Below are 17228 nucleotides of genomic sequence, written 5' to 3' on the forward strand. Positions count from 1 at the left end.
CCAGGCAGCGATAAGAAATAGGTGGAAGGAGGAGAACAAAAGGGGGTTCTTCCCAGCTGACTTGGCTCCCAAGTCATCCCGGAAGTTTAACACAGCACCTGCTATCGCTCGCTGGCCAGTGCTTCATCACGTGGCCGCATCTAGCTGCACCAGAGGCGAGGCAAGATAGTTTGTATGTGTGTATCACTGCAGTATGTTGGAGTCTGTCACTGAAGGAGAACAGAACAGATATTGAGGAAGAGGTCTCTTTCTCCTAGACAAGTTGTTTTCTAACTTCTTTAAGCTTCAGCGTCTTGCCTGGAAACATGGAGATGATTATAGCATCTCCTAGGATTCCTGCGGTGAATCAATGAGATAATGCATAGGAATCCCTTAGCATACGGCTCAGCACCAGCTCCTGCTCACGAAGTGCTCACTGGTGACATTAGCTAGATGCTAACCAACCATCCTTAGAGGAGTAGGTTCTTGCCATCACTCATCCCAGAGCTCACTGGAAAGAGGTACCAACCAAGGCCTACACTCTTCTCCAGACTTTAGATTTGGGCTTCATATCTGAAATTCTTCATTTTCTCCATCTAGGGCAGGATTTCTCAGCCTTGGCATTATTGACATTTTGAGCCAATAACCCTTTGTTGTGGGGGCTGTCCTGTGCATTGTAATATATGGCCTCTACCCACTAGATGCCAGCTGCACCCTCCTCTCTTCCCGTGGGGCAACCACGTGTCTCCAGAGGGCCAAATCATCCACAGCTGAACCACACTCCAAGGTGACTGAACCCATACAACACACCTCTCTGCCAGCAACAGCGTGGTGCCTTGGGTTGTCTCTGTTTTAGTTTCATGGGTCAACATTTCAAGTTAAACCATGTCAAACATACTTTCCACAACTAGTCGAAATCCACCCAGCCATTTTTGAATCATGCATCACACAGACAGAACTTGATTGACCTAATTTCACATATCTAGGTTACTATTCAAGTCATCACTCTAACCGTGGCTTGTGACTTTGGTGTGAGCCAACAAGCACAGACCTTCCTCAGAAAGAGAGAGGGTGAAATTGCAGAAGTGAGACGAAAAGCAGAGGAACAGACGACAAGCATCTCATAGAGTCCGGTTTTGATGGCCAAAGGGATAGGCCTGTGAGGTGCCCCGTCATTCTGAAAGCAGACCTTTCCTGAGGATGTGGAGGCCAACTCCTGAAACAGGAGCCCTGCCCTACCCTTCCCACAGAGACCGTGTCTGTGTTAGCAATCCTGTCTTAACCACAAACACAGCAACTACAACACATAAAAACTACATCACGCTAAACCAAAGTAGAAAACCAGACCAAGAGGAAAACATGGAAAATTCCCCAAAACTAACTTTTGAGAAATCTTTCAAAAAGAGCCAGTCTTCTGAATAATGAAATAGCTTTGGGTACTATGCTTGGTTTAAAAAAAAAATGCAGCCATAATTAAAGCAAGAAAGCTGTAAGTCTATTAAATTTTTTTCTTTGATACTGGAAAACTCAATTCATGACCTATATTTTATAAAACATGTATTTGAAAGAGATTTTATATGCCCTTTTCCCATTGAACTTAGAATATTGAATCTCTTCCATTTACTTAAGAAGGGAGGTGGCTCTATACATAAATGACTCAGGGCTTCCTTTAGTATACTGTCCGTATATTAAGGCTGAGGGGATTCAAGGGTATTTGTATAGACGGATGGAAGCAGCTGTTCTAGACGTGCCCTCAGAAGGGACGGTATTCTTAGTGCAACGGTGCTGCAGTCAGAGCTGGTTTATCAAGCTCTCTGCTGATTGTAAATCTTTTCTAACTGACACTGGTAGAGTGTCTTGATTGATGGCCCAGTATGCCTTATGAATCTCCGGGAAGAGTCCTCCTTGAGCGTCTCCCTAACTACCGCTAGGGGGAGAATCGGGCTCTATTTAAGAAGGAAGGCCACCGCTGGGAACTATGGCTACATGGAGTGACCTGAAAGGCTAGGCTGTAATAAAGTGACTAAAGAAGGTTAGTAGTGTTCCCTTTCTCCCTCCTTCCTCCTCTCTCTTATCTACACTCACACACGTGCATACCTACACACTTATACACACCCACACAAATATATATACATATGCACACATGCACATGCATGCATATAAGGAAATGCTCTCTAGACTCAGGGAGGCTGGTGCGGGTTGATCTTACAATTTTCATGGTGAAGTGGTTAAAGTGGGTGTTGTAGATGAGGGGAAATGAAAGTGCACAGAGGGTAGTCTGAGTTTGAATCCCAGCTTTATCACTCACCAGCTGTGTGACTTTGGGGAGGTAATCTAAACTCCCTGAGCTTCTGTTTCCTCAGCTGTAAGGATTTCATCAAAAGATAGGTATAGACCCTGGGCCAGCACCCAGTAGTAGAAGAAATGTACTGGTGATTATTACTGCTGCATTCCCCGGGGACAGACACCATCCCCTTCCCTCAATCCTAGTGAGACCAGCCAGCGGACTCCCGTCTTTCTGCTGTGCAGCAGCGACAGGCCCAGGATGCATTTATTGTCTGCCTTCCCCACTACTCTGCACACCCTGTTTCATGCCTCCCCCAGACCTCATCCTCACTGAGCAGTAGCATGTCTGGTACGTAACAGGCACTCCAGAGATCTTTGTGGAAGGAATGACTAAATTGCCGATCAAGACAACACATTTAAAAATCAAATAAAAAGGGACCTCTATATTGATTCATACTTTCAGCCATTTGGGGCCATTTGCTCAGTGAACGGAATTTATTGAGTGGTTACCATGTGCCTGGGAGTCTGCTAAATGCTGAAAATTGAGGATGAAGAGAAGACAACCTGGTCCCCTGGGTTTAAGCTTATGCTTAGAAAGAAAAGTGAAGGTAAAATCCAGTTCATACTTGAGGAAAATTTATAAACCTATTAAGGTTTACAGTATTACCATAATCCCATATAGATGGCGCCAGGTACAATAATCCGGAACCATAAAATGAGTCAATATTTAGTATTCCCCCATCCATCGTGGGCTCACCACAAACATCTTATGTGACCTCTTCTCTCCACCTCCACAGTCACCATCCCAACAAGGCGACAGGACTCTCACACCTGGAATCCTGAAATAGCCCTATTCTAGTCTCCATTGAAGAGCACAAGTCAACTTTTAACAGTAAAATCAGGTTTTACCACTCTGCTGCTTAAACCAGCCAAAGGCTTCCTACTAAATTTAAAATACAATAAAAAATTATGGAGCCCCTAAACCAGGGGTCTGCAAACTTTTTCTGTAAAGGACCAGGTTAAATATATATATATATATATATTAAAATTATAATAAAAATATATATTTTAGGTAGTATATATTTTTGGCTTTGTGGGACACATGGTCTCGGTCCCAATGACACAACTCGACCAGCATCACACGAAAACAGCTACAGTCAATGCTTAAATGAATGGGCATGGCTGTGTTCCAATAAAACTTTATTAACTTTATTAAAAAAAAGACAGAGTGGGACAGATCTGGCCCATGGCCCATAGCTTGCTGACTTCTGTTCCCAATGATCTTGCGCTGGCCTCTCTGCTTGAACTCACTGGCACTCTTCTTCTTACTGACATTCTCCCACCATGCTGAGTTCTTCTCTGTCCCTCCATCCACTCATTCCTGCCTCAGACCTTTGCACTTTCTGATCCCTCTGCCTGGAATGTCCTTGCTCGATACCCTTACGTGGTGAGCTCCTTCATTCTCACTGATCTCAGCTTAGACACCTCCTTCGAGAAGCCTTCCTTGACTTCATTGTCATTTGATCATCCAAAAGACTTAAATGATCTTGTTTATTCATTTCATTGTTAATTATCTTTCTCCTCTCAGTAAAATGCAAACGTCTCAGGAGTAGAGTCCTAGAGGGTCTTGGCCACAGTTACATCTCCAGCACCTAGAACATTCTCTGGCTCATGGAAGCTGGCCAATAAGTATTTGTTAAATGATTTTGCTGAATGAAATGGTTATCAGGAACTGACTTGAAATAAGGGCTTCCCTGAAACTATAACTGTTTAATGCCATTGTGGATCCACCACTCTGTTTTCCTCATCTGTAGCACTAACACCTCCTGGACTAGTCTCCAACCCCATGGACTCGTATATGAATTCAGGTGGAGAGAGGGTTATGGAGGAAAATGAGAGGAGCCCTTTTCAGTTACCCACATTAAAGATAAGACACACAGTTTTAATAGTTGGGTATTCTCTTCTTTTCACAGAACAAAGGGGCCAGGCATTCTCCCCTGTCTCACCAACCCCTATAGTATCTCGAGGGCTCCAGTGGGCCAGCTTCAATGGTCCTGATACATGCAACAGTGTCCATCAGAGAGGGGCCGGGGTATAAATGAGGGACAAACCTAGTGGCTGTGACAAGGTTGTTGATTGGCTTGGTTGGAAGCCCCTGTGAGACATCACCTGGGGACCCCCAGATGTGGTTAGGAGAAACTTGGCAGAGATTCATTTTCTTGAGTAGCTGGCAAACTTCAGAGAACTCAACACTTTTGATATGTTTTGTTTCTGGAATTTTCCCTTTGGGAAGATGTCCTTGATTGGATTATGCAACTCTTTCATGAATTTTGTTTTATGGTCAACTGCACTAGAGTGATTTGTACCATAATTCAAGTGCTGTCTAATCCAATCTGCACGACACTGAAGCACGTTAATGACAGCTGTTCCTGGGCAACATCCCTCAGCTAAGACTCCAATGATGCCTCCAGGATAGAGATCAGGATCAACAATTTCAGTCCTCTTCCTCGAACACAAAATCCAGGGAGAATTCTAGAGCAAGGCAGTTTACAGTCTACAGATAAAGTCAGTAAAATGACCACAAAAACTTGGATATAGACAAAAATGTCCACCAGTGCATTCATATGTGAAAAGAAAGACTATTGTTTTATCCTGATGCACGAGCTGAGCCAAGATACGAATATAATCCCCTGATTAGAAGCACCATCCCAATATATATCAAAACGTAATAAGCATATCCTCTATTCCATCCATCCCACTTGTATGTATTTATCCTAAAGAAATTGTCATGCAAGTAGGAAAAGATGTGTTCTCCCCTATAGAATTGATAATAAGTATGGAAAAGTGGAAACAACTTAAATCAATAGGGGATTGGCTAACTAGATGATGGTAGGTCCAGCTGTTTAAAACAGTGATGTAGCTTGATATTTATTGATTTACAAAAATGTCCAGAGGAACCTGCAGAGTAAAGAAAGTATGCTACAGCAAGGCACGTGGAGCTCCATTTCTGTAAAATTGTGTATGTGCATCCCTGTGTATAGAGATGCCCAGAGACCGCCCTGGAACTATGCTTACCAAGATGGCAACTGTGGTTTTCTCTGGATGGGAGACCTGAGGGTGATTGCACTTTTTCACTTAAAAAAAGCTGAAAGAAAGCTGAGTTGCTTTATTTTTAAAAGAAATATATCTACTTAAGAAAACTAACAAACAAAAACCAAAATAGCCACATGCCCAATAATCCAGAAGCCCATGGGATTGGCCGGGATAGTTGAGAATAGAAGAACCTACAACGTCCAAGTCTAAAAATACCAGCGAAGGAAACCTGTACAGTTGCTGGACTCAAAAGCCACATTGTAGTTACTGCAGCAAGCAACAGGTGACTGGAAAAGGGACTTTACCACCAGGTCATAGCAACAAACTGAGGACTGAGGCTGACAAGGTTTCAAACACTGGCTATCAAATATCAGAACCATCTTTATTTAGCCCACGCTGTTTTGGAAAATAGCAACTGCCAAGCAAAGCTGAGCTCTCAGGACACAGCCATTTGTCTCAAAGGCCACTTGGTCGGCTGTTTTTCCTCATGTCTAGCATGGTAAGACTTGTTTAAAAATTAAAGTAACCGAGTCTTGAAGAACAGAAACTCAGGTGAATCCTAGTGGAAAAACAAAAGACGGAAACCCCTACTCTCCTCACATCCCCTCTTCAGGGAGAGCAGATTCCCACCAACCTGGGAAAAGCATCCTGAATGGCTACATTGTAGCACTAAGTACATTTCAAGTCTTAATGATTTGTTGCCAGTCTGCCCGCTTGGCTCTGTACACCAGGAGGGAATGAACAGGATCTGGCAGGTGTACCCCCAGAGCTTAGAATAGTGCTGGCACAGAATAGATGCTCAATAAAAATATTGGATGGAAAAAAATAAAGGAAGCTAGAGAGGGCAAGAGTCCTTGGCCTCTCAGAAGTTAGAAGATAAGGATTTAGCCACTCATCTTAGCTTCTCTTGAGCTGCTCAAGAAGAAGTATCAGCACACAGCTAAGCAATGGGTGTCTCTTATGAGTCAGAACATGCACCTCTATGTCCCGATCCCTATTTAAAGAGAAAGGTCAACATCGCCTTCATCTTTCTCAGTCATGCAGTTTGGGGACTAGGATATTCCTCCCATCACCTCCCTCCCCTGATATCTGTCAAAGCTGCCCCCCCATCCAGGGGTGGGCGCCAGTCTTCCAGCTGCCCCTGCTGACATTCAGGGTGGCCAAAAGCATGGAGGGAAGCTCAAAGCTGAGGCCACCCCAATTGCCAGCTCCTGTGTCTTGTTGGAAGGCTGCCCCTGAGCTGCTGGAACTGAAAGTGCCTGGGAATTAAAGTCCTTCTGGGGACAGCTCTTACCCAGTGTCTGGTGGGCATGGTGGGATGAATACCCTACCTCCGTGGCCCCTGGGTTGGGGTAACTCTACTGTGTGTGCACTCTGGTTGCTGGCTTAGTGTGGCACCTGGAGGTGCTGGATTCCCTTTCCTGTAGCACCTGGTATCCTGCACCTCTCAGGTAAACCACATGCCCTCAAACCTCACCTCAGTGTCTGCTTCTGGAGGAAACCCTGCACCCCATTCCTCATGAGAAGTCCTTTGCAAAGGTGCCCAGAGGACTACTGGTGGTAAAACACTGGGGAGTTGGTGCCACCAGGCACTGTGGGGCCCTGGCATGTGTATCCTCCAGGAACTCCAAGGGTCTCAGCCCTCTGTCCCCTACTCATGAGGTCTTGGCATGCCTTGGGCATTCAGAAAACACCAGACTCACACAGAGATCTGGCTGGCCCCATGGAGCAGCCAGGGCCTGGGCTTAGGTCCCATAAATAAATGCCCTGTGACTCCACAAAAGGAACAGCTCATAATCTGCAAAGTTCAAACACCATTATTTTCTGTTGATCTTCCTTCATCCGGTAATGATTCCCCAAAACAATACCCTGAAATTTAGTGCTGAGCAGCTGGAAATGGTCTCCTGTCTGCACATAGAGATAAATATGGGTGACCTTCCTCCATGATGGATTGGTGCTAATGGCATCCGGGTACACTGGAACGTGATACTTGGTTTGTTGGGAGATGAATGTTCCTTCATACAAACTGCATGTCTCTTTGCCTTACCTTCCCTAAAGGGCACGCTGCCATAATAGTAAGAATAATTGCAGTGTTAACAATACAGTCATACATCGCTTAACAATGGGGATACGTTCTGAGAAATGTGTTGTTAAGGCGATCTCATTGTTGTGTGAACGTCACAGAGTGTACTGAAGGGGAACAAAATTTGCCACCCCAAAATGTGTCTCTTTAACATGAGGATTATTTTAGGATGATTATTTTTAAGAAACAGAAGACTCAGAAAGTTTTACTTGTTGCCTCCCTCTTAACTCCCTAAAAGAATTCAGATTAAAAAAACCTGTCTCAGGAAGGGAGCTCTCACTCTAGTATAACATAAACTAGGTGGCAGACAGGGAGGAACCTGGAAAAGCCTGCTTGTTGGGCACCCCTCTGTGTTCCTCTATTTCTGTGTGGCCAAACACTTGTTTTCCAAACGTTTGCTCCTTTTCACCTACCTATGAATTGTCTTCCTTTGTTTTGAGGTTCAGGACTCTCCCCAGCCCCAATATCTTTTGTCTTTAGCTGAGGATGGTATTTAAGATGAGGTCTTCGGCCATTTTGGTGAGTTACTTGATTTTCCTGGGTTTCTCCCCCGTATACAAGTCATTAAACTTTTGTTTGATTTTCTCCTGTTAATCTGTCTCATGCCAATTTAACTCTTAGACTAGCCAGGAGAATCTAGAAGGGTAGACGAAAATTTCTTCCTCCCCTACAGTACTTACACAAACCTAGATGGTATAGCCTGCTACACACCTAGGCTAATCTTATGGGACCACCATCGTATACACAGTCCGTTGTTGACTGAAATGTCGTTATGTGGCTCATGACTGCACATTGTCATTTCTTGAACATTTATTATGTTCTAAGTGTTGAGTGAAGCACAATGTCTCATTTCATCCTTGCATATTTTTCTCTAGGGCAGGTACTTTTATACACCCACATCATCTACAGACCAAGCGATTGAGCCTTCTAGAAGGTTCAGTAACTTGCCCAAGGTCTCACTTGTTAACGAGCTGAGCGGAGCATCAAACCCAGCTCTAGGCCACAGTGCTGTGCACAAGACCAGCTACGTAATCTGCAGGGCTCAGTGCACAATGAAAATGCAAGGCCCCTTGCTCAACAATTATTAAGAATTTTAATACGGTGACAGCAGAGCATTAAACCAAACGTGGGGCCCTTCTGAGCATGGGGCTCTATGAGGCTGTACAGGTCACACACCATGAAGCTGGCTCTCGTTATGTGGACTCAGAAGAAAGTGATATGAGTGATGACAAGGGCCCCAATGTTTACCTCTGTTTAACCTTAGAGACTGAGCAACAGCTCACATTAAATGAAAAGTGATTCAATGAGCCCGGCTATTTGGTCAGAAGAGCTGGTCACTTTCTGTCAGGAGCTAAATCAGTTCATCTAATAGAACTGTGTAAACACTTCCCCCAGCTGGGCCTGCAAAGAATCCATGGTGAAGAGTGTGAGGGAAGGTGGCTGACTCCAACACAGTATGTGGGAAAGAGCCTGTGCCTTGAAGCCAGAGACACGGACACTGAGTCTGGCTCGTCCACCAGCTGTGTGACTTTGGGCAAATTCTCAGATCTCTTCGAGGTTCAATTTTCTCACCTGTATGACGGAGAGAGGGATACCCACCTCTGAGGGTAGAAGTTGGATACTGCAGGAAACAATATAGTGTACATAAAGTTCTCAGCACACAGTAAGTGCTCAGCTAAACGCTACTGGAGTGTGTCGGCTGTTTTCACCATGAAGTGTGTGGAACCACTGAAAGAGCACGTGATTTGAAGATAGAAGATACAGGCTGAGTCCTGAACAGTGTCCCCATCTATTATTTGTATGAACTGGGTCAAGTCATTGAACTCTTTCCGGGGTCAGCATCCCACTCTGTAACAGGGCTCTGGTACAACGTCCAGAACACAGAGGATTCTATGAGCCGCCAATGAACAGGGCTTTATGGAAATAGGAGTGGTGATCATTTTTATAGCGAGTCGGGGTTTGTTGTTATAACTTATAAACGGCTTAGGTTGGGGAGGGGAATTGGAAACGAGATGCCATCTCCTTTCCCAGATCCCTACTCTCCCCGTAGATGCTTCGGGGGCCTCTGTCTTAGCTGTCTTACAGGGTGCCAAGTGATCTAAGTGATTTTTCCTCTAAAAGTTTTCCACATTTCTACATTCTTGGCCCCAGTTTGACTGACTCCATTTCAATTCCTGCTTTATAGTCGAATCCAGAGGGTGCTGAAGAAGAAAACAATGACTCAGGCCAAATTCTGCATAGCTGGAAGAAACTACTCCATGCAGACATCTGAGTCTTTATGTATTTTCATAGGATAATACCAATCATAAATAGAAGTTTGAGGTGGTTTATTTTTGCTGGAGATGCGTCCTCCCCTCCAACTGAACTGCTTTGTGCTATAAGAAATTCAATGTGCATAAAGGATTCCATTTTTCTTTGAAAATATGACATGTATATAAGGCAGTGAAATTTGAAATTCTTTCTGAAACTTTAAGGAAGGGCGCAGTAGGAGGAAAATTGGACATCGTCTAATCATATACACACATAATATACAAAGACATGCACATGCTCACAGCCGCCTCAAATGTAACCATGTCATTTACATTTAGAACACTTTTCTGGCCCATCTGGGATTCTAGGCACTCACTACTGGGCGGGGGTACCACAGATGGAAACCGGGGATCGTTTTCTGCTCTGCTCAAACTCCAGCCTCTTTAACAGCCTTCCCCATCAGTTCTCCTAACTTGTTCTGCCCGGCAGCTTGTTTAAGAAAATTTCTGGAAACAGCAAACCCAAATTCCAGGGTCTCTTTCACCAGAAGCGGTCTCACCATCAAAAGCAGCCCACTCAGCAGTGCCACAGGGAAGGTCTGCCCCACCTTCTCCTGCCCACTCTCCATCTCTCCAGGCCTGTTATTACTCCTCTAGCCTCTAGCCTCCACCCTCCCCCCCAAATGCCCTCTCTGCTTTACGGAATGCACTCAAATCCCAGAAGGGAGAGGGGGCTCCTGCCTCCCGGGATCTGACGAAGTGCATAGAGACCCAGCTCCTTGAAGCTGAAGGGAGGTTTTAGGCGCCTTGAATACGATTAATCTGGTAGTCTAAGCAGGTTACCATGACGACGCTTCCAGCGCCTCATGTATCTACATGTTATTGATACAGTCCATCAATTTGGCGGAAGGAGAAAAAACCAGTTGAAGCAGTTCCTGGACTTCCAGCTCCTGTCTGGCCTGCTGAATGACTCTCTTAACTTGTTCGTTTTGGCCTAATCTAGACATGGCAAACGTGATACTCTTAATATGGCGCTTTTTCAGTCAAATGCATGTTAAAGCTTAAAATCAAAGTCCAGCCTTATGATAGGGATTTTTCTACTTTGCTCTTCACTTTCTCAAGCATTACACTCAGGAGTGACTTCTGCTGCTGGTCACAGAATGCTTTAATTAGTATCTATTGGGGCAAAAAAAGGGAGCTCTAAATTCTAAAACCTTCCCTGATAGAAAGTTTAAACGTGGGAAAAAGATAACAGGGGCTCTTTCGTATGGTGAATGATTTCCATAACAGTAGGTACATGTATTTCCAGAGAGAGAAAGAAATTGTCTTGCCTTTGACCCTTTGACTGAAGACAAAAGCTTTCTCCATGCACATCTTCTAAGGAAAGGGAAAAAAGTCCTATCCGTTTTTCCAAAATGGTTCTTATTAAAAGGCAATTATGAAAAGAAATAACAGAGGAGCTTGCTGTGGGGACCTTCATTTTCTTCAGAACCCTCCTGCACCACAAAGTTCAGCCTTGGACCCCCCTCAGGGTGAGCTAGATATTTACATGGTGTCAGACAGCAGCCATGCATTAGAGACTTAGATGTCCATCATCCTTGAAGGATCACCTTCAGAGACGAGGGAAGATATTTAATAGCTTGCAACACCCCGTTGTATTCTGAGTTGCAGCTTCCCAGCTCTTGCTTTTATCCAGGGAAATAATATGTCAATGTTGATGCATACCGACAGCAAGTCAGAGCCGAAATAAACAGTCTCTAGAATCCCCAAAGATCATAGTATGCCACTTCCCAAGCCATTATGCTAATGGTAAGCCAACTTAACATACCTGTAGGTGATCCTTCCATGACGTGGCCAACATAGGGGCCTTCCCGAAAGATTGGTCTGTTGTCATTCTGATCAATCACGATGACTTCCAGAGGGACTGGCCCCTCAAGAGTTCTGCCATAGACATCAGTGGTCTCCACAAATAGCTGTTGGAGCAAAGAGATAGGGGGAGAAAGAAGGCATTAATTCATTAGGAAAATTGAAGTCAGGTTCTCTGGAGAAAGTAGGTTATATCAGCAATTTTATGAGCCCTTGGCAATATTCAAACTTTGGTCTCAATGGATAGTCACTGGGACTAGAATAGAAACTAAACACTACAGAAGAAAAGACAAAGATCAGTTCATGTTAGGTCCCCCTTGGGAAATTTACAATTAATTCATCAAATCTGCAAAGGAAATCCAAAAAAAAAAAAAAGAAAGAAAGAAAACACGCAAAATCAGCCATAGCTGAGAAAATGTGCTTACATTGTTTCTGTTTTTCCAACATCATTATGCTTAAAAGGAATGTTATGCTAATAAAGATAATTGACTAAGCAGTTATGAACAGAGTACATTAAGGAATAACCGAAAGTGTTTACGATAATGTATAGGAGAAATTCAGGTCAGTAAGTATTTGTCAAGAGCCTTTCTGAGGCAAGGAAGGCATTTACAGGAGTCCTAAATGAGACCTCGGGATTCCTGTCCACCAGGCCCTTATAATCTAGGGAGGATTTCACAATTCCATGAAACACTTCCATACGGACCTACGTTCAGATCTCAAGAATGAAGAAAACGGCATAAAAAAAACCCCCAACTTTACTGCTTAACTTGGAAACAAAGAATTATGTCATGGTATTTCCAGTGAATCACAGTGACTTTATATTCTCATTTTCTGTGCCTAATTCAGCCTTGATTTAACTCAGCAGCAACAGTAACACCTCTCCTCGGGTATCAGTGTGGTCCTTGCACTGGGAGTGGTTGAGGATCTCAGTCAGAGAAGGGCCTCTGCAGCTGGAATCCCAGGACTAGCTGTGTGACCTGGAGCAATACACCTAATCTCCCAGTTTTCTTATCTATAAAATGGAGTTAGTAAAAACACCCATTATTAGGAATAATAACCAACATTATCCAGTGCCTGCCTAGGCTCTCTACTCCGTTAACTCACTTGATCCTCACTGTAACCCTGTGTACCATTTGCGAGGAGAGAATGAAAGCAAACAGAGGTTAGGTGGTACAGTCTGGATTTGACCCCATGAAGTCAGTCTCCAGAGTTCACATTTCTAACCACTATACACAATGTTTCTAAAGCATTTAATATAATACCTGTCACATGATATATATCAAGAATATTAACTGCTGCTATTGTTGCTATTGTTATTGTTATCAACACTATAGTTAAAACTAGCCCAAATCAGGAAGATAAAAGAGAAATACTTTGTTACGAATCAGCACAGTCGTACTCTACCTGATGGTGTTGTAAACTGGTATCATCCTTTAGGAAAGTAGCAGGACAAAATTCAACAAAAGCTATGAAGGACTCTTACACTGTCTCACCTGGACGCCACTCCTTGTTCTATTTGAGATAGGTTGCACTACATATGTGAAAATATTCACTAGAGTGTTATTTCTAATAATGAAATAATACTGGCATCCACTAAATGCCAGTGGAATTAATGTTTTTGCAACAATATGCTGGAATCCAGCCATTAGATAAAATAATTATTAAATCTTGTTGATCTACTTGGAATATTGTGTGAAAATACACAAAATAGCACGTGCATCATATATGTGTAATGTACACATATGGACAGAATTAGAAAGTAGTAAGCAAAAATAAAACCAGGCGTGCTTGGATAGAGGAATATTTTTCTCATTTTTTCTTTAACGTTATTTCATCTTTTCACTGGCAAATTCACACACACACACGCACACTTCGATTTCTGGGGCAGATAAAATAATGCCTGGGTACTTTAATTAAGAAGAAATTAAATGGGCAGAGCCTTTTAACATCTGCACACAAGGAGAGCTTACAGAGAGTGAACTTTTATACTTTTATGCTGCTTTTTAAAGCTACTATGAGAATACTGTTAAACAAAGGAAATCAAAATAAAGCTTAGGGGAAATTCCACGTAATAATGAAGTTCTGACTTTTTGTCCTCCTAAAATAGCCAAGGACTTGACTTGATTTCAACCAAAAAGATCTATGTTTAAAGACAACAAATATCTTGGATCTGAATCCTAAGCTATCACACTCTATAAGACTTGACCAGTATCATAAGCCACAACTAGGATACAGGAAAAGAATTCACACTTGCCAAACATACAAATATTTTGGAATTGGGAGGGGCAGACTCCAGATCCATCTCAACATAATGCAAAGACAGACAGACACTAAAAAGATACAAGTGATTAGGAGAAATGCAAAATGTTGAGCTGAATCTCATGAAGCCACGTATATAAGTAGACAGCGTGATAGCATTTTATGTTACAATACACCCAGAGTTTGACTCCTGGATTTTTTATTGGAAAACAATATTGATAGAGGCCAAGACCTTTGGAACAGCATTTAAAAACAGCAATGTTCTCTTAAGGGGCATTTATTAATTTTAAAGTTAATTTAACAAAAACTCATTGAGGACTTATTGCATGTCAGTCCCTACACTGAGGGTTGACTATCCAGCAGCTAACAAAAAAGACATTGTGGTGTGAGGAGACAGATGATAAACGAGGTGAAATATATGAATAAGCTAATTTCAGTTAAGAGATAAGGGATGTGAAGGGTTGAAGCAGGTTGATATGTTAAAGCTGCCCCGTCCAGTATGGCAGCCGGTACCACAGGTGGCTATTTACATTTAAATTAAAGATAAATAAAATTAAAACATTCTAATTCTTCAGTTGCACTAGCCACATTCAAGAGCTCAATGGCCACAGGTAGAAAGTGGCTACCATACTGAACAACACAGATACAGAATATTTCTATCATTGCAGAGTTCTCTTGGACAGCGTGGGGCTCCAGTGTGATTGAGAGAGAGAAAGAATGTATGTGTGTTGGTGGGGGGAGGCATCGATTTTGGATAAAAAGTTGGAAATGCCTTATTGCTGAGGGAACATTTCAGCTGAAACTTGAATGAGAGGAAAGCAGAAGGAGCCAGCCATGCAAAAACGCAGGGAAAAAGAGTTCTAGATAGCGGAAACAGCAAACGCGAAGGTCCCCAGCTCGGCATTATATCTGAGATGGTATCGGCACAAAAGGATGTCAAATAATTGGGGCTCCACTCAATTCCAGTGGAGTAGACTGAGGTTTATCCTGCTGTAACATTCTTTGCATAAAACAATTTGGGCAAACTGAGAAGAGAAGGCTTTTTCTCTGTGAATTGCTGAGTAGGCAGAGACGAGGAAGGGAAACATATCATGCTTGTTCCTTACAAAGGAAAACGTAATAGACTGAATAAAATATATAATAGGAAAAATGTTAGTGTTTTACTAAGTGGTCCATATATTTTTCAAAAGACATATTAATAATGTGGATGAAAATTAAGCATGTGGATATACATGAAGGAGTTATTAATAAATACAGCCTTATCTTCCTAATCACTTACTGTAAAGAAATTTGACACTCCAGCGAGTTTTCCTAAGTGTTCTCATATGAAGGTCAGAGCTACAGTCAGCAAATGCCAAATTTTCTGAAGTGGGGCTCTTAAATTTCGTAGAGTACCTCCAGCATCAGAGAATAAATGTTCAATAATTCTCACCTTCCTTCCCTCTTCCTAACTGAAACACCCAAACACACAAATCCTTAGTCTGAAAAGACTGGAACGATGCTTGTTTCTTTTGAGTTACAAGATATACTCCAGGGGCTGTGTTTGGGGCTGCAGAAACAAAGGGAGGCATTCTAATGCCCATTCTTTATGGTTGAAGAGAGATACCACTTAGTAAAAACCTACTGTGAGAAAAACAAATAGATAGCCATTGACAGAAAGCAATGAAATAATTGCTCAAAGGAAATGGAAATCACCCAGCCTCTCACTGCCTATTTCTATACCACCTTCTCGGACTTGAGGACTTCTAGTCTTGGTTTCAGTGGTTGATCTTCTTGGGAATAATGAAGGGTGACATATAAAAAGTTCTACTGTGGAACCAGAAAGAGAAGAGATGCTCCATAAATTATAGCTAGAAATAGTTGGTCGAGGTTCTTATTCAATGACGAGTAGCCTCAACTCAAAGTTATAGATTTGACCAACCTCTGCATTGTGTATTTTAGGACCTTGCTATTCAAAGTGCAGTCACGAGACCATCAGCATTGGCATCCCGTGGGAGCTGGTTGGAAATGCAGACTCTCAGGGCCTACCCAGAACCTCCTGAGGCAGCCTCTGCATTTTATCCCATTTCTAGGGGATTCAGGTGCACATTACTGTTTGTGTGATGCTGCACTGGGACACAGGGACTGGAGATGGAAGCTCAAGGGCCTTGTAGATCATGGGAACAGCATTCCCAGGTTCAGACGCATGAAAATAACTTCCAAACAGAAGGCAGAGCCGTACCACCTGCTAGGAATTCCACTGCCCTGCACTTGGACTCATTCATCACCCCAAACACACAGGCCAGGCAGAGGCGGTGTTTTCTGTGGATCTGTCTGGAGCAGCCGTTGCACTCACACACAGAAACATACACATGCATACACACATGCACACAAATACATAGGTATACACACATCACAAACACATGCAGACATGCACCCACGTAATACTCAAACACACACAGACACATAAACACAACACATACACACCACGCACATATAAAACACACACAAACATACAAACACATACAGATTTCCCATCAAAATCAATCTTTCCCATCTTCAATTATGCATAATGAACACTTAAAGCATATTTTATCTGATCACTTTCTGTAAAGCTGTCAAACAGAAAGTAAGCAGAGGAGAATTGCTCTCTAATTGAAAAGTGAAAAGTTGCAGAAAACAAAGTAAAAGAGAGAGGTCCTGGAGGTGGGAAATCTCACGGGGGAGGGCACACCAGGCTTGGGGTCACTGAATTGCCTTAGCTTTGGTGGGATTTTGGACCCAGACACCGCAGTGTTATTCTCTCCCACTGAGATGGAATAGCCCTGGGAGAGGTAACATTAAGTTTTATAATTAGAGGGCCTAAGGGTCATCCAGGGAACTTGTTAGAAATATACGTTCTTTAGGGATCTATGTTTAACCAGCACATCGAGAGATTCCGGTGTTAGTGGTGCCCTGCCCACACTCTGAAAAGCTTAGCCCATCATGGAAGGGAGATAGGGAGACCATCAGTTTTACACTCCCATGGTACTGGTACCTTTCCTTTATAACACTTTCCATAATATGTAATCACTTATTTTTTTGTGTGACAGTTCAATTAATGTCTGCCTCTCTGTCTGGCCCCATGAAGACACAGGTGTGATGGATGTTTTTGCCTGTTAGTGAATCCCCACGGCCAAGACCCAATGCTTAGCACACAACAGGCGTCTGATTAAATTTTGATTGCATACTGCCCTCTTCTGAAGAGGCAACGCCTCTTTAACAGATGGCCTCTTGGCCATCTGTCCTTTCTCTCTATCCCTGGCACGTGAAAGCTGATAGTCGGTCCTGACTCCATGGACCGTAGGCCAGTTGACTCTGTGCAGTCTTAATCCATGAAGAAGAACCACAGCGCTAAACGGTACCTAAACACATTAAATTGATTACTTGCCTTT

The 17228-nt window shown here is 43.0% G+C and overlaps 1 protein-coding gene across 1 annotated transcript in view; it reads right to left on the reverse strand.

Moving 5' to 3' along the window:
- The window catches only part of CDH13 (cadherin 13), a 1041327-nt gene that overhangs the window by 375172 nt on the left and 648927 nt on the right, over positions 1-17228 (reverse strand). The window contains exon 6 of the mRNA XM_004437068.3: positions 11519-11663. Coding sequence (XP_004437125.1) covers positions 11519-11663 — 145 coding nt within the window. The remainder of the gene's footprint in view (positions 1-11518; positions 11664-17228) is intronic.

This window comes from Ceratotherium simum, chromosome 30 (genome assembly GCF_057802395.1).
Source record: "Ceratotherium simum simum isolate JZ-2026a chromosome 30, ASM5780239v1, whole genome shotgun sequence".
NCBI classification, from domain to species: domain Eukaryota; kingdom Metazoa; phylum Chordata; class Mammalia; order Perissodactyla; family Rhinocerotidae; genus Ceratotherium; species Ceratotherium simum.